The sequence below is a fragment of the Durio zibethinus genome, chromosome 11 (assembly GCF_047325235.1).
Source record: "Durio zibethinus cultivar Kanyao isolate XHJ-2024 chromosome 11, ASM4732523v1, whole genome shotgun sequence".
NCBI classification, from domain to species: Eukaryota; Viridiplantae; Streptophyta; class Magnoliopsida; order Malvales; family Malvaceae; genus Durio; species Durio zibethinus.
Genome location: NC_143172.1, coordinates 18,356,855 through 18,378,001, shown reverse-complemented (window position 1 = coordinate 18,378,001; position 21,147 = coordinate 18,356,855). Strand labels below are relative to the sequence as shown.

At 27.5% G+C, this 21,147-nt stretch overlaps 1 protein-coding gene across 2 annotated transcripts; it reads left to right on the top strand.

The window, feature by feature from the left end:
- Nucleotides 1-11,332: 11,332 nt before the first annotated feature.
- Nucleotides 11,333-18,529, top strand: LOC111289991 (MADS-box protein AGL42). 2 transcript variants are annotated; one of them, XM_089768150.1, is made up of 8 exons: nt 11,333-11,981; nt 12,072-12,256; nt 15,559-15,640; nt 17,312-17,373; nt 17,470-17,569; nt 17,792-17,833; nt 17,924-17,965; nt 18,179-18,529. In XM_089768150.1, the coding sequence occupies exons 2-8, from the start codon at nt 12,075-12,077 to the stop codon at nt 18,305-18,307; spliced, it is 639 nt and encodes a 212-aa protein (XP_089624276.1). In that variant the 5' UTR covers nt 11,333-11,981; nt 12,072-12,074; the 3' UTR covers nt 18,308-18,529. The 2 variants fall into 2 exon arrangements, with proteins under 2 accessions (XP_089624276.1, XP_089624277.1); XM_089768151.1 differs by lacking the exons at nt 17,924-17,965; nt 18,179-18,529 and having other exon boundaries at nt 17,792-17,839.
- Nucleotides 18,530-21,147: the final 2,618 nt, after the last annotated feature.

The following is a 21,147-nucleotide window of genomic DNA, read 5'->3' as shown; positions in this document are numbered from 1 at the left end:
ACCAAGTTGAAAAATGCAACAAAAGCTTACTCCTTATTTTGCAAACCACTTTAACTTTTTAGTATAGAATAAACTTCCAAAGAGATTAACAACTTTCAATTTTAAAGCAAATAATGGTGCATCAAATTTTTTTATCATAACTTGCTTGACATTTTTCTCTAAACATAAACCATTAATAATGATGAGTATGAAGTGAAATACATGTGCAAATTTAGTGTCAAATAAAAAAGATGAAAAATAAATTCATTTACAATATACAATTAATTACATCAAATACATTCTCACACTCTGCATTTATTATTGGTTGAATTTCTCAATTAAACCATTATCACAAAAACTTCACGCATGACTTTTACTTGAAGTGCCTTGATCTATTCAAAGTAATTCTATTTAACCTTGAAAGTCTATTATTTTTTACTCCATTAATACCAACACCACTATCGCTTACATGGTTAACAATTTAGCATTGTTCAAAACAAATTAAAAATCTCTACTTCCAATAGTATTCGATCATACCCTTGACTTATTTAGCTTTAAGTCTTTCAAGTCTTCTAATCTAATTCTTCCTTCATTAACACATCAGATTCATTATACACAAAAGCTAGTTATGAAAACTCAATGAAAAAAGAGCAAATATATTGACCTATTTAAAATCTCCAAGAAAACTTTAATTGCTAAAAAAATTTTAACTACATTTTTAAGTAACAACAATATAATAACATTTTCATGGACAAATGAAATGTATAAGAAATAATATGCTGAAAATAAAAAAATTAAAACAAAAACAAATCAAATCATTTATTGATAATTCTATTAAATGAATTCAATATTACACTTCATATTTTACTGCAACAATCATTCAAGATGATAATATATGAATTCAATCTCATTGACAATAAGAAATTTTCAACTAAATATACCACCAATATTTGAAGAACCAAGAAAAAAAAATAACATTAAGTAAGCTTTTAATATTAATTTTATTAACAAACATCATTTATTGTACAATAAACTTATAGTCATGAATATATGTCAAAGCAATTTGAATTTATAAAGTCCAAAATGAATTCTAAGAAATCTTAGCTAATAGAATCTTTGACTACAATTTATCTATCTAGTTTGCTTGCATTTATCAAGAAAAAGTTAAAAAGGCTAAAAGTTCAATCTATTAGTTATAAACTATCAAAAACATCTTTAATGATCCTACAACAATATATAAACAACAACTTTATTTGCCTACTAGTTTGGCTTTAATAATTAAAAATAAGAAAATTTTAAAGAAAAAAATGGGAAGAAATAAAATAAATTTACAAATAGAGCTGAATCAAAATATTACAAAACAATAAAAGATATTATCGAAATTACACTTGCAGAAATAAACCCTCAAATAATAATCATGCAAATATTAAGAAAATTGAAAAATCAAATGACAAAATTACAAAATAATAAAAAGAAAAGAAAGAATCCACCAGACTAATACCATAATTTTTTTTTCAAATTTTCCTTCTTTCTTTATTCTTTTCTAACCTTTTTTTTAATTAAAAATATCAAGCCACTACAATTGATTTCCACTCTTTTTTTTTATCTTGAAAAAGTTTAGGGGTATAGAAGGTTATTCCATCTCTAACGCCAGGGTAAGCTACCAATCTACAAGGAGATTTACAAATCTTTCAGGACTTTTTGGACTTACAGATCACCTACCAATAAGGGACATGAGGGTTCAAACTTAGGTACTTTTCAACTAGGCCCTAAACTTTAAGTAATTGCGCGAACCTTTGTTGCATCGATTTCCACTTTTTACTTTTTTATTCTTTTTCCCTTTTTCTCTCTTTGTCTTTTTATCTATATTATCCATATCTTTTTATCTTTATTTCTTTGGGTCTTTCTCTTTTTCCTCTTTCTAACTTCTTCTTTAATTTCTTTCCCTTATTACCTTTTTCTCTCTCTACTTTCATAATCCCCAAAACTTTTGATTCATTCTCTCTTTTTTATAATTTTTTTTTTACCTTCTTAACCCTTTTTATTCTTTGTTTTTTTCGTTTACTTTTTTCAAGTTTTCTTTAACTATAATAAATGGATAATCTCTAAAAAATTTTGAATTTGTCACTAAATACAAATAAATTGATATAAGAATAAATTTTAATGTTGTAATGTTTAGATCTTATATAATTTAAGTGGCTTTTTTCTCCTTTTTGCACAAAAAATTTGTTGAATTAATTATAATAAAAGCTCAAAGATTTTATGCACTCCATCCTTATGGTTTTTTTTTTTTTTTAAGTCTCTATCCTTTATGTTTTGCATATCCTCCTTTGACATAGTAATAAAAAAGGATAATTTCTTACCTTTTGAATTATTAAAACCAAATCTCAATTCATAAATATGCTTTTCAGGGAATTTTTAACTACATAAGAGAACTTGCTATTCTTTCTTCAACTTTTTTTACCTAAAAAATAAACAATAAATTCAAAGGAGACAAAAGAAGAAAAAAAATTGTGCTTGTTTAGTGCATCACTTTTTGTATTTATTTTAGAACTTCAATCATTTCCTTTTAAAGTAAAATCAATAGGTATAATAATGGTTTGGATTGAATTTAGTTTTTTTTTTTTCAATAATGTATAGTATTATGGATTTTTAATATCTAATTTAAATTTAAATCAATTTTTTTAAAAATTGATCTAATTTGAACCGAATTCAACTAGTTTGGTATGATTTATCGATTTTTATATTCTTTTAATATAATTTTTAATATATTTAAATATATTTACATATAAAATAATTAATTTTATTTTATAAAAGTTTAAAATATATATACAAACTAATTAAAATATATAATTTAGTTCGGTTCAAATTAGATATTTTTTATTTTTTAATTTTTAGATCTAAGATCTGATTTGAATATAATAAAAAAACATATAATATCTAAACTTAAACTGAACCAAATAAGAAAAAAATTGATCCGAATCAAACTGAGCACTATGATTTTGAATCAATTTTTGATTTTCTTAATTTTTTTCTCACCCATTTTGCAATTAAAGAAAAGATCAAAAGCAAAAAAAGAAAAATTTCTATACACCTTTAAATCAATTAAGTAATGTATTTTTTTTTTTTTTTTGCTAAGTCAAGAAATTTTTTTATAAAGAATAAAGCATTGTACAAAGCCATGATACAACTAGAATGTGAGTTACCATCATTAAAACAAATAATAAAAATCCAAAACTAGATAGACACCAAAAAATCCCCATCCCTGTACAAAAGTTAACCTCCTACCACAAGGCAATAAACAATTCTTTTAGATCCATTCCATCTATAGCTCAACCCTTCGCCATCCCATTATCATTAAAATTTAAAAGATAGATTGTGAATAACCTAGAGAAACCCCTAACCAATTGAGCATTACAAACACTAACAACCATGTTTTGGCAAAGTCCATAACATCCATCCTATTTGCAACACTGTACCATTTCCTAACACTAGTCTTCGTAACAAAGGAACTAAACTTATGGATATAATTCACAACTTTCAAAGGCTTAACCTCAAATTTCTTCACCCATTTATCAGTATAATATGGATTCCAAAAGCACAATCTCACTATCTTCTCTCATTTAATAGTGAAGATGGATTCCAAATCCACATTAAAATTTCATTCCTTGTTTAATCTCAAACTCTAATACAGGCTAATCTCCAATAGAAACAATATGTAATCTTTAACATTATCTTCAGCTAGCCAAACAAAATTTCAAATAAACTCACTTACTTATCTAATCACAATAAAAATAAATACTAAATTCATCTCCCATTCAAAGATGTTTATTAGTTTCAAACATAAAAACAACACTTACAAAACTTCCACTAATCCAACTTAAATATGTACCTTTCAAATTCTCACACCTGTTAATGACTTCAAAACTCGAAAAAGATAAAACAAAAAAATAGCAACCCAACAAGAATCCTGTACTTTCAAGCTAATAAAATTGAGATCTATAGGTTTTGGGAATAAAAAACTTTCAAAATTCTCAATCCAAAATTCTATTCCTATATTTAGATATGATATCCAAAGCAAAAGTAAGGAAAAATAGCATGGGAACATATCTTTAAAGGATTTGCATAAAACCATCGATCAACTAAAATAGAGCATTTCACCTATTTCAAACACCCTTCTACATGACTTTGACCCAATAAAATTCTTTTTCTACTATTTCAATCTATTCTCTCCACATGATAGACATTTTTCTTCAAGTTGCTACAGTTCTATCTCATTAACAAGCCACACAGACACCTTCAAACTAGAGAAACAAAACAGTATAAATAAGCTTTTATGAATTAAAGTTAACATAACTCTAGTTTTCACCAATTAAAAAACTAATATTTAAGAAGAAGTTCATCAATTCTAAGATTTTCTTCACTGAGAACTTTCCTAATAATCTTACTTTCATATAATTTTATCATTATTTATTGGAAAACCTTTATCATCTTGCTCTCAAATAATTTTATCATTCTTTGTTGAAGACCAACAACATTTTTTCAACCTAAAGACATTGTTCATTTAGCATAGGCAATTCCATCTAAATGATATCATTCTATAGAACCCTATCAATCTCGATGAATGAAGCTATTATTTATAAAATAATCAAGTACTTTTACACACTTGTCAATAGATATAAAAATCTTTGGAAACTTATCTTTAAAAGTTTTATATCACCACTTCATCATCTAACCAAAATAATGCATCTCCTTCATTCCCAATCAACCATCAACAATACTCTGCCCCAATGAATTTATTAACACTTTGTTCTAAAACAAAACCAACTACTTCTCGTTACACCACCGACATCTTCCTTGTGCTTGAACCACTGGCATCTTTATTATACACCCTAAAACTTTGAAGTCTGAACAATAAAAAATAATAGCAAATAAATTATTATTAAATCAACTACTATTAATACCTTCTACATGATCCCTACATCATGGTTATTGCATCATAGACTTTATTTCTATCAGTTTGTCAATCACCATATCATTATCACAGCTTACGTACATCTCCAACCTATTTTTTACTTTTCATGTACTTTTTACTTCTTTCTTGCATAGCAACCTTCCCCTATTTTGAAAGTTTTCGTATGATAACAAGGTGTTAGCAATAATGCTATTACTATGTATTTTTTGATAAAATCTTCTTACTTTTTTTTTTACTTTTTTCTTTCATTTAGTTTTTCTAACTGTAAATTTCTCTATCATATCCCTTTCAATCTCTGCTAAGCTTTGTACTCTTTTATTTTTTCTTCTTAATTTAGAAATCGTGCCTAAGATCTTAGCATCTAAAGCGGTAACCTCTTCAAAGCCTTTGATAGTTCTCATCCCTTTATTAAGCCCATCACCTTCAAACTCATTGTTATCCTTCTCAAAAAGAACTTTAATTTTCTTCACATAGATCAAGCTTGAATTTATTGGATAAAAACTTTCAAATCTTTAGACGTTAATGGACTCTTCAACTTGCTCCACACCATTCAATCTAGAGTCATTAAACCAATCCTCTTCCTCTACTATTTCTTTATTTTTTATATTGACAGCTGGTAAGGCATCCAAGTTATTTTCAATTAACTTTTGAGCATCAACCCTAATTATTGCTAAATTGAGTTTGCTTGGTACGTCAACTTCATATTCCACACCCACACTTGTTTTCTCAAATTCCACATTCTTCATATTGGTTGTATCATTAATGCCATCATTTTTAACCTTGTCATATGAGAAATCATATAATTGTTCATTTCAACCTTCCATTATCTTCAGAAAAGTCACAATTAGATTTATTTTGTTAAAGGCTTACTGTTTCTCTTGTTTTCATAAAAATTTTTGTAGCGATAATGAATTAACAACACCAAATCCTCTTCATCTTCTGTTACTCTTACTAGGAAAGGTTTCTTATAATAATATACGACAATAGTTCATTAACTTATCTAAGTAGTTCATCATTATCAACATTGCTCCTTTACTAAAGTCTCGATACCTTAAAGTTTATCATCCATACTTAATAGGTTTCCCCATAAATTTGCAATGTTCTTGAAGTTTCATAATTCTATGCATGTAAAGATAGACCATAGCAAGTAACCCGATAACCTTATGCTTCAGTTGAATGTTCTCTAACCATTCTTCTACCACATCGAACCACTTTCTCAATCATGACCAACCTAAGCTTTTCATTATAGCCTATGTTTTTTCTCCTTAAACTCAATGAGAAATTGTTGTCCAATTTTTTTTAACCAGAGATATCAAACACTTCATTCATCCTAAAATTTTTTATCAATTTGTATGTTTCATAATAACCTTTATTGTTCTAACAAATAGTTTTCAAGCTTATGAAGTACTTTATTTTCCACCACACGACTATAAATTTTCAGCGCGATAGCCTCATCTTCCTTTGATTTTTTACCATTTTTAATTTTTGTATCACTTTTAACTTTTTTATCAGGGACAATGTTTTTACCAATAATTAAGGACTAAATATATGTCTGTTAAGTACCAATTACATTCTCTTCTATTTGCAGCTCATTTTTTCTCTCTATTCTCATTGCTTTCTTGATTGTATTATGTGTTTGTAGACCTTGGTAGTCCCATTGACTTATGTTCTTACCTTTTAGTTCTTTTCCAACATTCTGTTTTATCATTATACTTTGCCCTATTTACTCCAATGCAAAAATCAAATAACCAACCTTACACACACTCTTTTTAGCCCTTTTACTATCGGTATATCAAATAAATCCAAATTTTCTTCCACTCTAGCTTCTCTTTTGGCGTATAATCACATCTACTACTAATTCATGATGTTGAAATATACCCTATAGCCATATCTGATTCACCCTTAATGGAATGTTGTTGACAAACATTGTTGACACCATACTCTATCCCTCGATTTTATTTTTTTAAGTAATGTAATGTTAAAGACTAAAACTAATCAAAGTTGAAAGGTAATTTCTCAAAAAACAAAAAAGTTAAAAGGGAAAAGTTACTAAAAATTTAAATAATATTAATTAAATTTTTTTTTTTTATGAAATCACAATTATAAATTACAATCATAAATCAAAGTATTACATCACTTAAAAATCAAAACAAACAACTTAGAATATAATAAGTCAAATTCAACATAAAATTTTAATATCAAAATATACTTGAATAAATAAAGATTTGTGGGAAAAGAAATCTATAAATACTATAAAAGCTATCCCATAACTGTTTTGTTTTCTAATTTGTTGTACACATCATTAATATCTTAAAAAATTAAAAGGTAAATTTGACCAAATTAAAGACTAAACGTTCTGGATTTTTTGAGATAGATGATAGAAAAGAAAAAAAAACAAAGAGAAAGGAGAAGGGAACAATAGAGAAAAACAAAGGGAACGATTAAGATGGAAAGAGGGAAAAAAGGCTACTGATGGACTAACCTCTCTATCGTTATGCCCCTAGATCTTTCTAAAGTCTCAATTTCCTTCTCCTCTTTTTTTAACTTTTTTTTTGTTTTTTATTTTCCTATTTTGAAACTTTTTTATTTTTCGATTTTGCCTTCAAATTTTCAATTTTTAAGGTTTTTTTGCATGTTCTTTAATTTGCTTGATCAAATATTTTTGTTGTTTTTGGTTATTCTACTAATGGTAAAGTTTTTGTTATTGACCTATTCAATTAAAATTGAAATTGCTCTTACTTTTTTCCATTAAAAAATTAAGGTTTTCTTTTGGCAGTGAACGGATATATAATATAAAGAGAGATGGTGAGTTTTGAGGGATTGAGTAATTTGTCGTTGTATGCAGCCATACCAGTAAAGCAATACAATGTAACAAAGCTAATATTGATGGCAAGTCCTATTGAAACGGATATACAAAGAAATTGTGATTTGGAAAAAGGTATATATTTTAAAATATTAGATTTTGTTTTTAGGGTTATTGATTTAATTTATTTTTTAAAAATTGTTGATAGTTTTTAGCAAAAGCTGGGCTTTATGAGAGAAAAAAAGAAGTTGCAAAGAGAGAAATTCTCTGTTGAATTCAAGATATAATTACATGTGTTTTTTTGGCGGAAAAATTCATGTTTCTATGAAAATTTCAAACTTATATGTATAATTTTACACTCTATTGATGTTTCAACTATACTATCTAATTTAGCTGGGGAAAAATGCTGTTTTTACAATTTATACAATAAAAACTTTAAAATTTAAACCCTCAAATCACCAAAAAAATAAATTCAAATATTATAGCCATTGTTGATTAAATGAATTTCTACTCCTACATGGTTGAAAATCTTTATCCTTTTACTTGCATTTTAATGTTGCCTTCGAACCTACATGCTGTCTAAATACCAATGAGTAGTTATGGCACCGGATAAGCATGATCAAGATGAAAGTATTAATAACCAAAAAAAGTAAACCTTTCATTCTTAACTTTAAACTCAAATAGATAACCCTATATCAACCAATGAGTTTGAGCTCCCATTCATAAAATAATGCAACATAGGCCTCTACGACAAAAATAAGAGGTAACATGCAAAGGAACTACACAAAGTACTATGCCATGATTACTTGTCCAAAGAGTAAATCCAGCATAAATACACAAGGCTCTACTAATAGTGAAAGAAGATTCCAGTGACAAGGAATAGATGTAGATTGGTTAAGTAGAATCCTATGCCTGGTTGTGTCTATATATAAAACTTTTAGAAGAATGGTAAATGCTTTCATTGTTGCATTTTAAACATTTTATGAATAGGTATGGGTAAGAGAGGGAATTGACAAATTTTAGATTAAACATTCTGATTTATATGTCAAGGTTTCATAAAGTCGAGCTAGGAATATTAGATTCGCATACAATATTGAATGCTACAAATGTTACTGTCTATATAAAGAACTAGAACAAAAGATCCTCTAAGAAGCAGAAAACAAAAATTAGCTACACTATAAATTAAGGAAAAAAGAGATGAGCTTTTCTTAAATCGAAAGGTCACATTCGTAGTTAAGATAGATATGGTAAAAATAGATGAAAAAATTATGTCTTAGATCTGTGCAAGTAAGATGATAGAGCAATGCCTCATGTAAGAATTCTCATCTGTGCAAGTAAGATGATAAACCAATTCGTCAATATGTTAATTTTATTAAACTATACAAAAATGAAATTTCACTTTACATTTGGCTTATTCACTATTTTTTAACTCGTCTTCTTTGAAATTTTATAGTTTGAATCATCAGCAAGAATTTTCTGCAATGAAGAGATATAAGAATGGAGAAATTTGGGACTTTGAGCACTAGATGGTGATGGCGATAAACGGACAAGTGATTTTAGGTTTGGACGGTGGAACCACTTCCATTTTTTGTGTTTGTATGCCAATTGTGCCTTTCTCCAATGCTTTTGTTGACCCACTTCCACTATTCGCTCGTGTTGTCACCAGTCACAATAGCATTGGCGATAATTTTTTACTCTCTCTATTGTTTCTTTTGAAGTGTAGGGTTTTAGTTTTTATTTACATAAATAATGCATTACCTTGTATGTTGTTGTACACATGTACGCGCTGTAGTAATTTGAACTTGATTATTAAGCATTACTATATTTTGGAAGATTACAGTGATGCGTGGTAGCATAATCTCTAAGTATACTTTGCTTTTAATAAAATGATAGGGATTTTGACATCAACAAAAGTTGGCTTCTATATAATAATTCAAATATCAGTCGGATTTATGATTTTTATCTTCATAAATAGACATCTGCTTAGAGATTTTTTAGATATTTCATATTTTATGTAAAATTCTATTAATTATTGTATTGTCTTATCTATTGATTTACTCTTATTAAAATTTAATATGCATCACATATTTGGAGTGTAAAAATGACTTTATAGAACTATTTATGACATTTTTACTATCAATGAAAAATTTCAAAGTTGATAATTAATAATTTAAATTTTTTTAAAATTTTTTTTAGCTTCACCAACTAGAATATTTGCATTCCATAAATAATGTTTCATATAAAAAGTTTTTTAAAGTTATTTTATTTAAGTTTACTAGAAGCATAAAATTTTAGATAAATAAATTGTAGAGTTGAATTTATATATTATCGTTTGATAGTCAATCATATTATGATCTAAAAATAAAAAAATAATTACAATATTAAAACTTTTTATTTTATTTCATGCTAACATAAAAAATAATAATATAAAAAATTTATACCATCGGTGAAGCGAGAGCAGCCCACTAGGGTATATATAAAAGGGATTCCTTAATTTTAATCGTAGCAATGCTTGCAATCATGTAGGGTATATATGATTTAAACAAGAAATCGCATCTTTGTAAGTGTGCAAACACAAAGCACTGTTGATGGATTAAAGTCGACAACAACAAGAGTTGGTTATCACAATTAACAATTTTGAACTTCAAATTTTAATATTTATTATTTTTTATATTTTTTAAATTATGATTTTTTATCAAGCAAGCTAAGTGGAATGCTAAGATAACTTTAACAAAATCTTTGAACTTTATTACATTTTTTAAGTGCACTTTTATATTTTTATTGTATTTAAATAAATTTTTAAAATTTACTTTATACTCAAATAAATTTTTAAATTTTAAATTGTATTTAAATAAATTTTTAATTTTTAATTTATATCTAAATAAACTCTTAACATAAATTAATTTCTTGTTTGAAATAAAAATTTATTTGAATATAAATTAAAGAATAAAAACTTATTTAGATATAATATAAAAATAAAAAAAATTTTAAATAAAGTGATAAAATTTAAGAATTTTTTTAATATTTTAACTTAATCAGAGTAGTGGTTCTAGACTGAAGAACCCAAATACATTGAAAATGGCAAAAAAGAAAATAAACCAAATACATACGAAAATAAACCTAAGACCAACCCACCAAAATGGCAAAAAAGACCCCAGCCTCAAACAATCTGCCACATCCAAAAATTGCAAACATATAATACTCCACACCATTATCACAAATTCCCTGCACTTAGGAGCTAAAATCGTTGTCCCGCCCACTTTGTTATCATAAACAAATAATATCCCTAATTAATTATTATACACGTAAAAATATACGTATAAAAGACTAAAGCAAAAGCAAGAAGAAAAGTTTTCGCTGACTCTCCAAACACGGCGAGACACGTGACAAGTCTGCTACCATTCGTCGATGCAATATCGTGCACTGTCCAGATGCCATTGGTCAGCAACGTAAATCATTGTACGATGATGTTGTCCAGATACCGATTTTTTTTTTTTTATCGTTTCCTTGCCTGTTGTTTTTCGGAGTATTTTAGTGAGTTCTGTCTACTTCTTGCTTCTTTCCAACTTTCCTTTACTCTTTTCTTAATTTTACCAAAACAAGATAAAGCCCCCTTCATAGTCTTTCAAATCTTTTTTGTATCGTTTATTTCGGGGTTGAACGAATCTGTTTTGATCTGAATCAGATCATTGCCTTTCTTTTTCCACCCTGAAAGAGTAAGAAAGAAAGAAAGAAAGGAATACAAAAATGTATGAATAAGGTCGTTAAAAAAAAAAAAAAAACTTTAGGGTTTGTGGTTTGAAAATAAAGAGAGTGATACATCAACAGTCCAAAGCGTTTTTGCTCTGTGAATCTTTTCAGGGTTTCTGAATTTTTTCATTTCACCCTTCTCACAGCTCTGATTCTTCCTTCTTCTTTCCTTTCTTTTTTCTTTGTTTTTTTAATAGAAATTTTTGTCTATTTATTGAACTTACTTCCTTAATTTGAGAATTTTATTCAGGTTTTTCTTTATTCCTGCTACTCTTGTTTTAAAACTTAATAAATATTTTCTTGTTGCTGTTGATGGGATACTGGGTTGTCAACAGGCTCACCAAATTTTGACTATTTTCTTCATTTATATTTCTGGGTTGAAACTTATCATTTCTAGTGACTAGTTATACATATTTTGCCATCACATCGGTGCTTAACTAGAATAATTTTTGAAGAATTTTTCATCTTAAATTGGTGGGTATTCTTTCTCGCTGTTTTAGGCTTTAGGTTTTCCGAAGATCTTCACTGCATTTCTAAACGTACGAGTTTTGATGGTGAAAACAGGAGATGGTGAGAGGGAAAATTCAGATGAAGCGAATTGAAAATGCAACTAGCCGGCAAGTGACCTTCTCCAAGCGTCGAAGCGGGCTGTTGAAGAAGGCTCGCGAGCTTTCTGTTCTCTGCGATGCTGAAGTTTCTGTCATTATTTTCTCACAGAAAGGAAGAGTATATGAGTACTCAAGTTCCGAGTATGTTCCTTCACTAATTTTTCCCTTTTCATAACGTCGATTTTCGAGATAATTTGCTGAAGATGGTATATATGAATGCGTGTTGTAGCAACATAGTATGGGTAGTTGCAATAGTTTAGGCCTAGTGTATGATGATGTTGGGCTATAATTGCTTTCATGTATAAGAGGAGTTTCATTCTTCTCCTTCTCTCTTGGTCTCAAGCATATCTTTCCCCCCAATTCAATTTTGTATTTTTTGTAGTGTCAAAGATTCTATGAACAGTCTTCACAGATTTGCACATTTACGGTGGATTTTTTTGTCTTTGACTACCTTATTTGGCAATCTTACTCTTGGTGTTTGTTCTTTAAAAAAACAATTTGAAGGAACAAGATAAAAAAGAGTACTATATGAGTTCTATGATCAAGTCCTTGGAATCGTTATTGGGTTCATGTGTTTCTGTTTTTCTGTTTATAATGTTATTGCATTCCCTTTTCTCCCTTTAAGAAATATTTTCTTTTCAAGTTGTTGAGGACTTGAAGTCATCCCTTGAATTTCCATTGACTACCTTTATTTGAATCCTTGTCTAAGAATGTCAGTGCATCTTCTAATAATTATCTTTTAGGGTTTTACTAAAAAATTTTTGAATAATGAATTCAGCCTGGGAAACAGCCACTGATACTTCTGGTTCGATGGCTAGATTTTCCAATAAAACCATCTTATTGCATATAATTAGTAAAATGGAAAATACTTTATTGTTTCAAAGTTAAAAAAAATCTTATTAATGCAAGAAAATGCAATGCTATATCCAAGCCATAAAGTTTGAGTTTCTATGAACCCCCAATTTAGTTAAGGAGTCAGCAAAATGTAAAATGGAAAGTACTTTGGAGGGTTAATGTTATGGATGCCCCTCTATTATAATAAAATATTTAATATGGTACTTAAGTTTTAAAAATTTCTAATGTGATAAATGAATTATGAATCTGTTAACTAATGTGATACTTCAATATTGATTTGTTCTTCACGTATCATCATTTGAAATTAATCACTTTAAGGGTGAGTATCTTATTAGTTAATAGAGTCATAATTCAGATATTAAGTTAAATCAATATTTTTTAAGTTCAAGTAACACATTAAACATTTTAACTACTATAGTTTAGGGGGGACTCCTGACATTAACCTACATGGGAATATGTCTTAATTTTTTACGAGTTTATATTTGATGGACTGATAGTGTATAAAGTCTATATGCTATTAGTGAATCAGATGATGTCACTTTATTAATGAGCAAATATCAATTCTTAAAATAAATATAAAAAAAATTAATATTTTGTTAAAACACTTACCCATTAATGAGATGACATCATTTGATTCATCTCATTAATGAAATAGTTTTATCTAATTTATTGACAAGCTTGAAGAGCTAACTTCTTTAGCTATTTAACTCTTTAATCTAATACAGTTAAAGGTTGAGATGAATTGTTGGTTCAAGAAAGGATCAAATAACCTGTTTAGTATTAGTTCTCGTGATAGGTTTAAATCTGAAGTACATGAATTAACTTGATGAGGGATTAACAGTATCACTTATGTGTTCCTGGGATTTGTTAAATTAATTAATCAATGCTTTTCCACTTTTCAAGGGTGCATCAAAACATCCATACATTGTTTGTTCTAAGAGACCAAATTTGCATGATTGAGAACACAAAATTATCAAATACATTGCATGAAAGGGAAAGGGAGCATGATCTATGCTGATGTATTTCTGTTTTCTGCTTGTGCTTTTAGGCCATTGTCACAAGTTTTCGTCTGCAGTCCAACATGTTTAGTGGAAGGGCTATATCAATTATTTTCCATTTAGTGCATGCATGATGTTAGTTTCTATGGTGTTTACCTTCACCATTATGTTCTTTGCTTTCTTTTGCTCTAAATTAGTTTTATGGAGTTTCCGATAATCAATTTTTGTTGGAAGGTAATTGATCAGAACATAAAATTACGAAATACTATTCATGAAAGAAAAAAATATGATTTATGCCAATCTATTTCTGTTGTATATTTGTGCTATAGGCCATGGTTTTTAATTTCTGCTAAAGGTCTAACATGCTTCCGAGGAAGGGCTACTTGAATTTTCAGCCATTCAGTGATTTATGCTAGCCTCTCTGATGTTTACCTAGCTGCACTATTATGTTCTTTGCTTTGTTTTTCTCTAAATTAATATTTGAGAGTCTTCTATAATAAATGTTTGTTGAAAGGGAAATATAGTTTGGTTAATTGATTAATGTAATGGTGACCTCTCTAATATTGTGAATCATCACAAATGCAAAGGAAAAGAAAAGTGAAAAATACTAGAAATTTATAGAGGCCTATAGTTACTGAATCTTCATATGTTCCTTCCACTTTGAATATAATAAGGATAGCAGAAAGCCTAGCAAATTTTTCTTGCGCTGCATAGATGAATATTTATGTTTCTCATGCACAACCTAAATTATGATATTCTCAATGCTTAATGTATGAATTTAGAAAAAAAAAAGTATATCCAACGCATATGATGTTTCTACAGTAGCCACCGATCAATTTGGGACCTCCTTCCATTTGTAAGCGTTGTGCATCTTGACACAAGCATAATTTTAGTAAAAAAAGTCTCTTATGGTAAACTATTGTTTGGAAGTATTCACAATCCCAAATCCTCTTTTAGTCGTTTATAGAGGCTTCTTGGTACCGAATCTGATAAAATTCCTTTCACTTGCAGGAATATATATAATATGTAGTAGAGCAGAAAGACATGAACTTTTTCACCTATATGAATAGATGAATTCCTATGATTCTCATGCTCAATGTCAACTTTCATTTTCTCAATGCTTTACATAGGAAATAAGAAAAGCTATTACTCCTGCTCAAGATATATGTATGATGATTCCGCTTATTTTATTGAGAAAGCTCTAGATTAAATTTCACACTACATATGTGGAATTTGAGTCCTATCGATAACTAGAATACAGTTAAGAACAAAAAGCCTTTCATTTTGAGATCCTAGATGCGAAGGTAAAAGCCTTGGATTAATAGTATTAAGACACTGTTAAAGCCATGAGAGCATGCGCCATGAAAAAATGTTGCAGTTAAACAGAATCCTGCAATGATGGGACCCTAACTACATGATGACCATTGATCCATTACTATATATGAAACCTGGAAAGCGGATGATACGTGTTTCGTTTATATTAACATGAAAGAACAACTGAGTTATGCTAGGAGTGGCCTTTTCATTGTTCTTATTCCTTAAGAATAGATAACAAGGACTGATTTTCATTTTGTGTTATGGATGCATCAGCATGCAAAAGGCAATAGAACGATACAGCAAGTATATCAAAGAAGTGCAAAATGACAAGCCTGAAATGGAACGATACACTCAGGTTAGACCTTAATCTTTGATTGTTTAGATGTTCGTTTTGCTAAGAGTTAATATTATGAATAACTCTTAAATTATAATAAAATATTTAATGTGACACTTGAATTTTAAAAATATCTAATTAATACCTAAACTATGAATTGATTAATTAATATAATATTCACCCCTAACGTGATTAGCTATAAACAATGATACGTGATAAATAACCCTTCAAATATCATATTAATTAATAAATTCATAAATTAAATATCACATTAGAGAATTTTAAAATTCAGGTATTGTATTAAATATTTAACTATAATCCAAGATCATTCATAATATTATTTCTTTAACTAATCCATATATTAGTGATTTAAACTATTTTAAGACAATTTGTTTTATGCCATATAACTATTCAAATAAAATTAAATAAAATATGATATAAATTATACAAGTTCTTAATGATTTTTTTAATTAATAATCAAATTAAATTTTTTAGTAAAACAATTTTATTTTTAATCTTATGTTTAGAATGATAATTTTATTTTACTATTACACTACTATTAGTCAAAGGAGTTGAGAATATCAACATTAATATATTTTGTTATTACAAGAATATTAATATATGTTAAATTACACAATAAAATATAAATATCTAAAAGAATATGAAAATGTATCAATTCCATTTACAAATAAGGATACCAATTATCTAGTTCTATGAATAATCATTTTAGATATATTTAAATTTCTTAAATGTAATTTTATTTTTTACTAGAATTATCATTATTATAAACAAAATGTGGTTATGGTGATATTAACATAATATGTAGAAAAAAATATTTTTAAAAATTAAAACAAAATTTATCTATTAATGCTAACAATCATATGATTTATTAATAGATTACTAGATTTTTAATTTTAGTGACCGTAACTCAAATTTTGACAAATTCAAATTATATAAAAAAAAAAAATCCTGAAGCAACACATTGGGTAAAATTCTGGCATATTGTGATTTTAGACTAGATATACAAACCATTAAGTTGCAACAAAAGTTTATCAAAGCAATCAATTTAGAAATTAGATTATCAACCCAAGCATCAACTAATAAAAACAAAAAACCTAAAAACAAGAAGAGAAAAAGAACATAAAAATATGTGGTTCAAAAATATTTCATACTTTAATGAATACAAAGATCATTTCTTTTTTGTGGTGCCCGTGAATATAAGAAATTTTCTCAAGTCATATATATCTTATCTTATGTTTAATGTGTGCCAGAATTAAGATTTAATAATTTATTTATTGGTCAAAATTATTTTTTCTCAAAATTTATATAATTTAAATTATTAATGTAATTTTTAAGAGTATTATAAGACATGTAAGTTTAATCTCATTAATTAAAAATAATTCTCTTCACTTTGAAAGGTTTGAATCATTTTATATTAAGAGAGTATTAATCCTTCTTATACAGCAAACAGGACCTAAGATTTTAGATGATTTTAAATGGTTATTATATATTCGATGCTACTTTTACAATGTGTTCAAACAGATATAATTATTATTTAGCTTTAGTGCTATGATAATATGTTTTGGGAACTGAATGTTCGTTTATCATAATTTGTACTGCTCTGTGAACTTCATTGCGTTCTTCAAAGACACGTATACATTCTGGTTTGATTATGTGGTTTTTGACATTTAGCAACTGAGGCTTGAAGCAGCGAATATGGTCAGGAAGATTGAGCTTCTTGAAGTTTCTCAAAGGTTAATGATTTAGTTTGATACTTCTTCCAGACAAGTATTTAACGTAAGCACATTCTTCATGAGGTCTGTTTAAACTGAAAATTTTTGTTACCTCAGGAAGCTGTTGGGTCAAGGTCTTGGTTTGTGTTCTGTCGACGAACTTCATGAGGTTGAAAGCCAGCTGGAACGAAGCTTAAGAAACATCAGGGCAAGAAAGGTTTGTAACCAGCAAATTTGAACTGTCCTTTTTCATGTCAATGTTTCTACAACAAAATGTAGGAATGTAAAGCTCCGTGCTTTTGTTATTTACCTTTTGTTCATATACATATAGTTTTTTGTTTTCTATTCAAGAAAAGCAAATAGCTAAAGTATTAATCATACAAATCCTAAGTGAACGTAAGCTATAATGAATTTGTTATGTCGTATATGTATGTTACAGGGCCATTTGCTTAAGGAGCAGATAGAGCAACTAAAAGCAAAGGTATGATGGGTAAACAAGTATGCAATAGTTTAAATGTCCATTAGGCATTCAGTGTTATTTAATAAAGTTTTTATGTTCATCTCAATTCAGGAGAGATTTCTGCAAGAAGAGAATGCAAAGTTATCTGAAAAGGTGATCCCTTCATTCCAAAATTCCATACACATATTTACTACCTGGCATGAGTCATGACCTTCATGTTCTTAAGCGTTGCTTGAGCTTCTAATCCAAAACTAGGATTTATTCTGAATGATAAAAGAGTGATGGGAGCTGGCCATTGCTAGCTATGTTTCAAGTTTTCCTGGATACCATGGTAGTTGATATTAATTGTTCCCTGTGAACTTTTAGAGTGGTGGGGGGCAATGGCAGCTATTAACTCAACAGAAAGAAGCAGTAACTTGTAGCGGTCAAAGAAGCCAGAGCTCAGAGGTGGAGACAGGACTGTTCATTGGACTACCAGAAAACCGAGGCGTCTAGCTGGCTGGTCTTTGGCCCATCCCATATAATTGCCCTGCCGAAATGGCTTTCATTTTCGTACTAGGAATAATGCTTTGTAATTGTTGCCGGCCGTCCCAATTAGTCTGCATTAGTAATTCTAGTTTTACTTATACAAGTAGTTATTTTTTATTCTGTTGTAACTTAGAAGTGTGCGTTTATTTATGTATGCGTGTGTTTGTATATATATAGTGTTAAAGATCATGACGTACTAGTTTTTATGGAACATTGCACTGGCCTTGGATTGGGGTAAGTGAGTTTGGACTGGGTAAGGAAAGGGGAAGGAAACTAAAAGAAGGGGAAAGGGAAATCCTCCTTGTCCTTTGTTTGGATAACACCTAAATTAAAATAAATAAATAAATAAACAAAAAAACAAAACGGGAAGGGTGTTTAGCCCCTTCGTTTCCCTACAAATGGTCATTTTTTAAATTTTTTTAAATTAGAAAAAAGAAAACGATAAGATTTTACAATTATGAATTGACTATTATATCTTTATTTATTTTTTTTAGTTTTGATTTTTTGAATTGCAATTAAAATTTAAATTCAAGGTTTTCTAACTTGAAACTGATTCTTTAAATTTCAAACAAAACCTTTGCAATATCTAAATTTCAGTAATTGCTTTAGCTTTAAAATCCGCTCATAGCCCTTCATTAATTTGGGTCAGCAACTTGGATTTCTAATAATTTATAGCCTTGATGGTTTTTAAATTTTTCTTTCCCTTTTATTATTAATTCAAAAATTATGAAGAAAAAAAGAGAACAAGAAACATGCAACATAAGAGAAATAAGGCCAACAATGGAGCTTGATAAAATTGAGAGAAAAAAATATAATACTAGACAGATTAAGAGATATTCTTATTCTTGAAATTTCTCTTTAGCTAATTCATGCCAAAAAAAAAAATTATGCACAAACAATTCAAGAAAACTAAATAATCCAAAAAAATGCAAATCACTAATTGAAATTCTTTTTCTTCTCTTTCAATTTTAAAAATAATGAAAATAATTCATTTAAAAAATCAAATACGTAATAGGTGAAATATTTTATTTAAAAAGATATAAATAAAAAAAATTAAATTATAATGTATTTTGTCCTTTCCTTGAATCAAACATTGGTTTTCTATAATCCTTTCTTTTTCTTTAAAAACTCCTCCATTCCTTTCCGATCCTGTACTATTTCAATTCAAATATGCTGTTAGAGTCCCTAACATGTCAAACTCCCTTGCATGATCTCCTGCGAAGGTGAAATGAAAGATAAGTCAAAATTTTAGTTGTTTTATGTATATTAAAAATATACCCGCATATTGTCCCAGATTAAATTTTTTCTTTTATCATCTGTATTTAGATATCTAATTAAAAAATTAGAAAAAAAAAAAAAAAAAAAAAAAAAAAACCTAAACGGAAATAACATGTGAATACCTCAATTGACTTCCTCTGCTCATAAAATTTATGTAATTTAAATTTTTAAAATTAAAAACTAAAACACCAAAAAAATGAAAAGAAAAAATGAAAAAACTAAAAAAAAAAATTATACAGGGTGTTACATTAACACTCTGATATTAAAACATGAATTTTTTAAATTAAAGTTAAAAATAATTTTATAAATATAGTATATATATGTAAAAATTTTGATTAATTGTAAAATATATAAATTAATATAGACCTCAAAATTGGTCGAAACAAAACACCATAAATATATTTCAGACTCAATATTATCATTTTTTTAAAAAAAATACTTAACCTGTCTCGACTCAACTCAAATTTAAAATATATATATATATATATATATATATATCCTTATTGGATCTAGATGAATCAAAACCAATCATATATTCTAATTATTTTGGCATATATATCAATTGACTCTTTTCATTGCAAAATTTATATAATTAATAAAAAAATTAAAATGAAAAGAAAGGCAAATGGATGCTACATGGACACCTTTTATTGATTTTTTTTTTTACAAAAGAATTTTAATAAAAAAAAAAGGGAAAGAACAAAAAAAGCTAAAAATGGAAAACATAAAATGAAAAAAAAAAGAAAAAAAAAGTTTATTAGGGTACCATGTGAACATCCCATTTGAGTGGGAATTCATTGGATACAAATTATTTTGATATTCCTATCCATTGGTTTTTTTTTTTTTTTGCGCAAAATTTCTCAAATTAAAAAACTAAAAAAGCCAAAAGGAAAAAAAGTAAATTGGGATAGCACATGGAGATGTATACTTTTTTCACAAAATTTATGTAAATAAAAAATACAAAACAAAAACAATTGAAAAAAAAAAAAGAAAAGAAACTAAAAAAGCATAGTAGCACGTTGAGCATTTGAATGAAGGTCAAACAAAAGTAAAAATAAATAAATTTTATATAATGAACAAACGGATGAATTACATCTTAATTATATATAATATAATATTTTTCTTAAATTAAGATATTAAATAATAATTTTATTAATATAATATATATAGATAAATATAAATTTTAAAAATATATATATAATATAGTTTAATATATAGTTAAGGCAAAACTAAAAAATTTATAAACATGTTTCCAACTCGTCCTTGATTTTTGAGAAAAAGTCTTGATTCAATCTCAACTAAAAAATGTACATATTAGATTTGAACAAATCAAAATCCATCGGATATGAGTTATTTTATTGAGTATACTTCAATTAATATTTTTATAAAAAATAAACTTTAATAATTTCTTTTGCTGTAAATTATTTGATTAAAACAAATAACGAAGAAATAAATGAAATAAAACGCTACTTTTACACTTTTGTAGACTCTTTTTCAAAATAATATCTAATAAAAAAAATGGAAGTAAA